The sequence below is a fragment of the Xiphophorus maculatus genome, chromosome 6, assembly GCF_002775205.1.
Source record: "Xiphophorus maculatus strain JP 163 A chromosome 6, X_maculatus-5.0-male, whole genome shotgun sequence".
Lineage (NCBI taxonomy): Eukaryota > Metazoa > Chordata > Actinopteri > Cyprinodontiformes > Poeciliidae > Xiphophorus > Xiphophorus maculatus.
In genome coordinates this window covers 412,468-421,246 of record NC_036448.1, presented here as the reverse complement: position 1 = coordinate 421,246, position 8,779 = coordinate 412,468, and the positions used below count along the sequence as shown (strand labels likewise).

Sequence of the window (8,779 nt, the reverse complement as noted above, 5' to 3'; positions counted from 1 at the left end):
ACTTACTGTAGCTTTAATGGTACAGAAAATTGTTGGTTTTGAAATGCTTGATGAAAAGAAATAGTTGTTTTAAAAAGCACATGAAAATGTCCAGAGACAGTTAGCAAATAAAGGAAAGATTAAAACTTCAGAAATAACACTATGATTATAGTACATTGAGTGATCTTGTTTCTACTGTCTCTGCCTGTTTTCTCTCTCTTTTTCACCTATACACATAATATCAGGGTGTGCTCATAAATATATACAGCATATTACATATTGGAGTTTCTGCAGTTATGAAAGCCTTACATTTCCAGTTCTCTTCTGCCCTGGAATCAGCAGAACACAGCTGAATCAGGATCATTGACTTGTCTCATACAGCCTTATACATTTTGTGATAAACTGCATGATGCTCTCTCTGTACATTATAAACTGGGCTACTTAAATGCATACTCGTGACTGCGTTTCATGTTTGTCAGCTAAGAAGCAGGCAGTCACCCTTCTGTCCCCAAACTTGATCATCCTTTTCTACTCTTAAAATTAAATGCTCAGACAAAAAAACTGAGGTGTCTTGTCTCAATACACAATTCAACTTAATTCAGTTCAAAACTACTTTATTGTTCTCAAAGGGAAATTAAATGCAACTCATTATCTAAGGCTCTTCAAAGAGTTATTGTATATGCTGAAATATGTGTTCAAAAGAAGCCTGAGGAATACATGCTATTGTTGCATAACAGTCTCATGAAGAGGATGGTCAGGGTTGTCCATAACTTTCTTGATTTTACGAAGAATCCTTCTTTGCATCATCATCTTCAGAACAGAACCAGCCTTCTTTATTAGGTTGCTGAGGCTTTCTATATTCTTCTGCAACAACCCAAACCACCTTCAGGGTTTGAGATCTTATTATAACAACTAAGGTCTTCACACTGCATCACCTTGTCAAGTGCATACAGATAAGTTTAATTAAACTGTTGGAATGTTTAAAGTCTTGCATTTACAACCTATAAAAGACATACTTCATGTTTTTTATACAAATTTGTCCTAAACATTTTCTACACAATTAAATGCAATTCAGAAAATAATTTATTAAAAATGTAACTTAATGTAAAACCTTTAATGGGTTTAGAAGTACAAAAAAGAAGGATAAAATACACTTATAAAATAAGATCTCACTTGACTTAGGATTTCTGCAGAGAAAATCCAAAACAAGACATAAAAACTAAATCCTAAGCGGTAAAAAAACAAAAACAAAAACCTAAACGGCAAATGCTAGGCATCAGGGTTTATCAGGTGGCCAAAATAAGCAGTTACAGTCTTAAGCTTGTTGTTAAGGAAGTTCTGCTCCACTTCGACTTTCCCGCCTGGACCTGCCAAAGAAGCGACCTGTGATCAAGGAGACATGGATGTAAATATTAGACATTTTTCAGCTCATTCTAGCTGTTGCCACATGTCTGCGAAGCTCCTCCTCTATAGCTCTGTTACTGGACCAGTAAAATTTTTATGTTATGTGCTACTGTTTTTTAAATGAATTGTTCTCTATTATTTGGTTCAAACACAACAAAGAATCATGTTCAATGTTCAGTGTACAAATTAAAAACATGTAAAAAGTCTACATATTGAATTTACATTGATTCAGTGCCAACTAGCAAAGGTCCAAAGAAATGATTTATCTAAGAGATCAAATCTATGGTCTGAAACTCATAAATCATGATTACTGATTTTCATTTTTATTGTGTCTAAATTCATTATGTTTATTAATCCAGCGATTTCATAAACATATGTTACATCAAAAGCATTTCTAGAGTTTCCCACTCAAGAAGATGTTGATTAATTCATTAATAATTCATTATCTGCACATTTCAACACTTTGGCTCTCCTGTTATCGCATGAAGAATTCATCTTGTGTTACATTGGTTGTAGCACAACTATAAGTCCACACTAGATATTATTTCTCCCTGATTGCTAAAATAATTCAATAATACCACTGTAACAAACCCGGCTTCACTATTTAACTGTGTGTGAAAGTTTCTGGTATTATGAAATTAAAAAAGAAAAATGCTTTCAAACAACCACAATGTTGAATTTTATATTAAAATCTTTAAAACATTTTTTTTTGCAATCCACTCTGCTTTATATTTGTTTTAAAATTGCATTTTTCACACCAACTGTAGGTCACATAGTTAGTGTGCCCTATCCCCTCTTTCGTTTTTGAGAGAGGGGATAGGTCAGAATATTATTTGATTGTTATTAAAACACATTTGCTCCCAATCTCCATCTCAAGGGCAGATATGGAGAAGGTTCAATCTTACAAGTGCCTTGGTGTTACTTTAGACTGGAAGCTACAGTGGACTACAAACACTGATGTAGTCCACTGTAGCTTCCAGTGCAAAAAGGCCATGAGCAGCCTCTATTTTTTACGGAAGCTCAGGTCTTTTAACATCTACAGTAGGATGCTCTTCATGTTCTATCAGTCATCAGTGGCTAGTTCCATCTTCAATGCAGTGGTGTGCTGGGGTGCTGCAATGAAGGTGAAAGACTCAGACTCAACAAACTGATAAGGTTGAGTCAGTTGTAGGGATCAAGCTGTTTTCAGTAAATTGTTGAATAGTTTATTTGAGTTGTGACCTGAAACGCATCTGAATAAATCTTGGGCCTATTTAATTGAAAAGGATGTGATTGTGAAATTGTAGTATGAACATTATTCTGAAGTTCAAAGGTGTGTTTCTATAGTTGAAATCAGAAGTTGACAAACTTAATAAAAAGAATGCAGGACCTTCAAGCATCTGGAAATTGTGAATTCTCTGGTGCAGCTGCACAGTTTGACTTTAACATCACAGGTCCGCCTCCAATGAACTTGTGTGTGCTTAATAAGCAGTTAACCTATCAGACTTCTCCAAAGCTGTGACATCATCATCTGGGATTCTCTCATTGTTTAGAGACAGTGATCATTCTGTAAATTTATAATTTTACATACTTTACTAAATATTGTTTTACCCATTTCTTCTCCCATTATTGTGGAATTTAGCAAAGAAATAATGTTGGTAATTCTAAAACAAGAGAAATTTGATCTGATTAACTTCAGACAGTGAGAAAAAAATGTCTGTTTAGTGTATGTAAACTTCTAATTTCAACTATATGTACAACAAGAAAGGCTTCATCAGATGCAGAACTGATTTGCATTTATTTTTCACTGCTGAGGCTGTGAACGTCTGCAGTGATCCTTTATCATGCCTGGTCTGGTGTAAATAAGGAACCACATTGATACCATATACTCAAAGTGGTATCAAATTCATCAAATTTGATATCACTTTGACAATGTATTTGTGACAATGTATGCAATATTTCTGTGTAAGAAAAAGGCTTATTTCTATATTAAATTCTGTAATGAATTACATAAGCACATAAGGAAAATGTATACCTGATTCATATCTGCGTTGCGGGGCAGGAAATACACAATATTTTCTGTTATCTGTTTGGCTTGGCTGAAGATCCTGAAGGTGTCGTTGGTTAAGGATGAAAACAAATCTTTATCGATAGGAAGATTTAGTTCAGTTCTTTGACAATTTTCACTGACAGGAATGTCTATTAGGAATTCTGATGTTTGTTAATTCTATTATGTTGTTGTCATGTAAAAACTGAACTGGCTTATTGCTGAAATGTGCTATAAAAATAAACTTTACTTCACTTAAAAATATTCTCTTTAGGAGACTAAAATGTATTTAATGTGTTAAACAGCAAAAGAGTTTAGCCACAGCTTTTGGTACACTCACACACAACCAAATACAACATTTCAACTGGCATCACTTTAAAGGATATCCATCAGGTTCTATCATGGTCTGAATGTCAAACACATCCGCATTCAAATAGTCCGGTCCGCCCCATGGTGGGGACAGGAAGACTACGTCACCACGCAGAGTGGGCGCCAGCTGAAGGAAGTCTCCTTGAAGGAAGTCAATTTGGTCAACAACATTGTAGACCACAGAATTGTGCCGAGCCATGGCCAGCCGCTCTGCATCTATATCAATCGCCACAACTAGAAAAGCCACAGAACATAATAATTAAAAAACAAAATAATAAATTAAAATGAAAAACAAAAAAATCAACTCAGCACTTGCACAATGTAGTGGGCAATTCTGTCTTCTAGAGGGTTGACGTATCAACACAGGGAACTAACTACATGTTCCGTGTTCAGTCATAGGGGAGTTCAAAGTGTTCAGCAGAAGAATTGCTAAACTCATTGTTTTCTTTTTTATATTCTAGAGAATGTAAAGTTCCCTCCACTGGGATGTGAAATCAAGAGAGCACAAAATAAATAGTAAGCTCACCTCTCTTTCCAGTGAGTGCAAACTGGATGGCATTGCCTCCCACACCACAGAAAGCATCGATCACCACCTGGGAGTCAGCAAAGCTCTGTTCCACCCTGAGGGCAATGTGCTCAGCAATCTTCTCTGGTGTCACAGAAAACCAGCCTTCTGCAACACGGAGTAAACATCCAGAATGAACACAGAGGGTGGAGACCACCTGATGGGGAAGAAACGTCCAGAACTGCGCAGCTCATAGTAGAATCTCAAAGTAGGTAAAATTCAAAGGATACAGAGCTAAGAGCATGTGGGTCCATAACATGCATGGAGTTTAGACCTGAACCATGAGAACAGAGCAATGTGACAACCTCCTGTTGTTGCACCAAATCTTTACTTCAGAGGCCTGCATTCCTTACCAAAAACATCATGTAAAATTCCTTGGAGTTCAAAATATGAATCATAGTGTTGTTGTGTTAGCCAGGACACTTTTTATTCTAAATTAGTTTTTCTTCCTGGTTAAGTAAAATAAATACAATGAATCAGTCCAATAAGAGCTTTAAAAATGCAATGAGAGAATGATTTAAAACCATTTGTTTGACATGAGTTGCATTTATAGCAAGTCACATTATAATGTTCTCCAATTTTATCGCATATCACATGTTTTTCTAATAACTTGGATCCTTAGCTTGTGCATGATTGCGTGTGTGTGCCTAGGTGCAACTTGTTTCTGTGCGTGGCTCTGATCTTACAGACGAGGCAGCTCCCTCTCAGACGCAAAACTACCTCTATTGATTAGGACTGATCCTGCATGCTTATGGAAATAATATGCCCCTTTCCACTGGTTCTAATGGACCTGACTCCACTCTATTAGGTCTGCTTTGCGAGCGTTTCCACTAGCATTTTTCCAGCCTGGTACCTGTTTTTTCGAGAGACAGCAAGCTAAATCGTGGCAGTGGCAGCGAAGTGGCACTTCCTGTGACACCTGCCACCACTTGCCATGACCTGCCAGTGGACCTGCCACAGTTTTTACAGCTGCCAGTGGACCTGTCACAGCTTTATAATGGCAGCTTCTAGCTTTGGTGACATATACCACAGCTTCTGTGTCAGATTGAATATTAATGATTTTATTTAGAAGAAAAACAAAAACAGCCACAGCTTACAGTAGTAGCGGCAGCTTCCAGCTTCAATAACGTCACGGGCTTCGCAAACCTGAAATTGGTTTCCGATTGCAGCTTCTGATTTGGGAAATGCTTAAAGGGCAATTCCAACTAATATTTCACTACATTCAGCATCTTTAATTACTCTACTAAAAAACTGCAACACCAAGACTCTGCAAACCGAGGTTTATTAGTTTATTCTCAACTAATAACAGAATATCTAAAGCCATGTTTGGGATTTGTGAAACCTTTATTTGATTTGTGAAACTTCAATAAAGGTTGAATTTCACCACTTTTTATGCATCGGAACCACACCAGAACTGCTATAATTCCAAAACCGCAACACCCAGACACTTCAAACCCAAACTAGATTTTATTACTCTAATAGCAAAATATTTGAAACCACCTCATCATGACACCATATGAGTAGACAACAGTCAATGATGCAGCTATCTGGGGTTCTGTTCCCTTTTCCTGCATGCCATCCCTTTCAGTTTCACCTGTCCTTTAAGTTTATTAACTTGTGCAAAAAGACCATTAGCTAAACAAAAACATTTTTAAAAAGAAATATGCTGTTTAAAAGTCCACTAGTCAGAGATAGGTAGAAATGGGTGAGGAGAAGCAGGGTCTGAAATAATATTACACCATATGTAACAACATATTAGTGTAAAAAGAAATTAAAGATTTGTAAATTATCTTTATTAAAATGTAAAGCAAATATTTGTGTTTCTAGGAAGCAGTTTTTAACATTACATTTTTAGATGTAATTCAGGCATCCATAAATGCACTGGAAAACAAAAAGTTCTAGCCAGGGATGAGGCAGTGGAACAAATTGAACATGAACAAATAGTGGAGATGTAAGAGAATTAAAGTGACCGAATCAATATGAGAAACCAAAAAAGAAAAACATCATGTATAAAACACAGAAAGAATAATTTAACTGAATGTCTAAAGTGAGAGAGAAGAGATTCTCATGAAACTACAAGCAAAAATAGTTAGGCATTCAAATCTCTGAAATCAAAGAAAAGCTGTGAAATAAAAATGTTTATAAGTTTGAAGTTTGGCATTTTATCATTATATATTATTATTCCATGATGACCGCACGTCACAGTTTTTTAACTAGAGTAGATTAAAGATGCTGAATGTAGTGAAAAATTTGTTGGAATCACCCTTTAAGCATTTCCTGAATCGGAAGCTTCAAACAGAAACCGACTACAGGACATAAAAATGAGAAATGAACATCATAAAAACGAGAGTGTATCTGTATGTCTGTATAGGTCTAAAACTTACAAGTAATTATGTTTTGTCTTTAATTTATACATCAGTAACTTATAATTTTGTATGTCTGAATGGTAAGAAAATGTGTTTGTATACATTTAAAATAACATGTCAGTTTTAAATAATTCCTTCTGTGTATGTAACTGCCACAATGGTATGCCTGTGTCATTTATCTACATTCATGTGCTATAAGCTAAAACATCTGATTATTTTTCCCAGGGAACAGAAGAAGGGGAACATGACTGAAACGATGACGGGAACCGTCAGCAACATGAACAGCAACAACTCCTGGATGAATCTCCTTCAGGAGGAAGCAACTACCAGCACTGAGATGCCAGAGCTCAATGGGGAAGAGTTGAGGCAAACAGAAGAAAAATAAACACTGTTGTGCTCTCAACCAAGTCTCTTTTTTATATACCCACTCCACACATTATTGTTCATACTGTAGGTAATACAGTCCTAATACAATCCTCCCAAAAATGTGGAGAGCTTTAGATTCAGTGAATAACATTTTACATATTATATATGCATTTCATTGACACTTGCCTTCATTGGGAATTTATAAAGCTTTCCAAAAGTAAACACATACATTATTCAGCAAATCAAACATTTTGACATTACTGTTAGGGTTGCTATTAACAAGAACACAAAATACAAGGCATGCTTGTTAATTTCTACTTTGTACAATGTAATTCTATCCACTAACTGTTTAGCTATCTTCTTGGCAAATGTTCAATGTAAGAAAGTGAGGAAAATGTGTCTAAAACCTGTAACCATTACTGGATTCTGTTTTGTTGTTGTTCTTTGAAGATTATAAGTTTAAACTTTTAAGCTCCCAAGCGATTCTTAGTCACCAACATGTGAAAACATGGAAGGTTTGATCAAAACCAAAACGAGTCAGATCAGTATCATTATCAGTATCATTTTCAGTATAAATTGAACATCATATGAATCATAATTAAACATATCGACTAGTTAAAAACAACAAATTGTTAATGCACTTCAACTCTGTTAGAATATCAGGCTCAGCCACATTTTTTAAAAATTAGCAAATTTCTATCAGCGCATTGAGCTCATGTGATCCCTGCTCCTGAGAGGTGAAGGTCTCCAGACATCCTGAAGGTAAACACTGACTGGCAGTCAGGAAGATGGACACTGATTAGACATCCTACAACTCAGAGGACTGCAGGAATAACCACACCGATGGTCTGCGACCATAATTTACCAACATCTAAAACATACTGGAATATATTATGAATGTGCGGCGCCAACATAGAACAATTCACAAATCACAAACAGGCCATAAAAATAAATCAGCTCTCTCTTCTTCTTTTGTCTCGGAAAAATAACTCACGTACAGCCACGCAGTAATGAAACAGAGCACAGGTGCCTGGAGGTAGAGCACCAAAGAACTCAGATGAACTCAAGCCTATGATAAACTGGAAGATGATGATCCACTGTGAAGCAGGTTGTATATTACCCTGATTCAGAGCCTGATACCTAGGCAGGAAGCTTCAGCTTCAGAATTGATATCTTTCTGAGATTAGCATTTGCTAATGTAGACCAGCCTTTTCATTAGGCTTCATGAGTAAAGTTTTAGAGGAGACAAAAAATGACATTGTTTTGAGGAGCTTAGCCCTAAATGAAATGACCCACTGTCAGGCATATTGGTAGTAACATCATTCTGACACTCTGTTTGGTCATACTGATGTGTTGCTGACAGAGGATGGAGAATAGAGAACCTTTAAATTATCAATCTATGCCTTAAATAATCAATAATCTACTAAATAATAAAAAACTAGACAACTGGGTGTTCTCACAGGACAGTGATTCCAACCACTCATTGAAACTGGTTTCTGACATGAGCCAGATGTGTAAACTAACCTCGATCCAACCTAATCCCTTCGTCATACCGGGAAAACAGGCGGTAGCGTTGAGCCCAGTATTTGACAAGCTCGGGGTCTGCTGCCATCTCTGCTGGAACCTTCGGCTTCTTTCTTCTTTTACGGTTTTTATTTGGCTTCTTCACATGCTTTACCATGTGTCCTATGTAGACATACACGA

The 8,779-nt window shown here is 36.4% G+C and overlaps 1 protein-coding gene across 2 annotated transcripts in view; it reads right to left on the bottom strand.

The window, feature by feature from the left end:
- Positions 1 to 1,077: 1,077 nt before the first annotated feature.
- Positions 1,078 to 8,779, bottom strand: part of tgs1 (trimethylguanosine synthase 1) — a 56,232-nt gene continuing 48,530 nt past the window's right edge. For both annotated transcript variants that reach the window (XM_023335430.1, XM_023335431.1), the window contains exons 10-14: positions 8,600 to 8,761; positions 4,305 to 4,451; positions 3,796 to 4,012; positions 3,398 to 3,476; positions 1,078 to 1,362 (exon numbers count right to left, since the gene is read on the bottom strand). In XM_023335430.1, the coding sequence (XP_023191198.1) occupies positions 1,249 to 1,362; positions 3,398 to 3,476; positions 3,796 to 4,012; positions 4,305 to 4,451; positions 8,600 to 8,761 (719 nt within the window). In that variant the 3' untranslated portion in view covers positions 1,078 to 1,248. The remainder of the gene's footprint in view (positions 1,363 to 3,397; positions 3,477 to 3,795; positions 4,013 to 4,304; positions 4,452 to 8,599; positions 8,762 to 8,779) is intronic.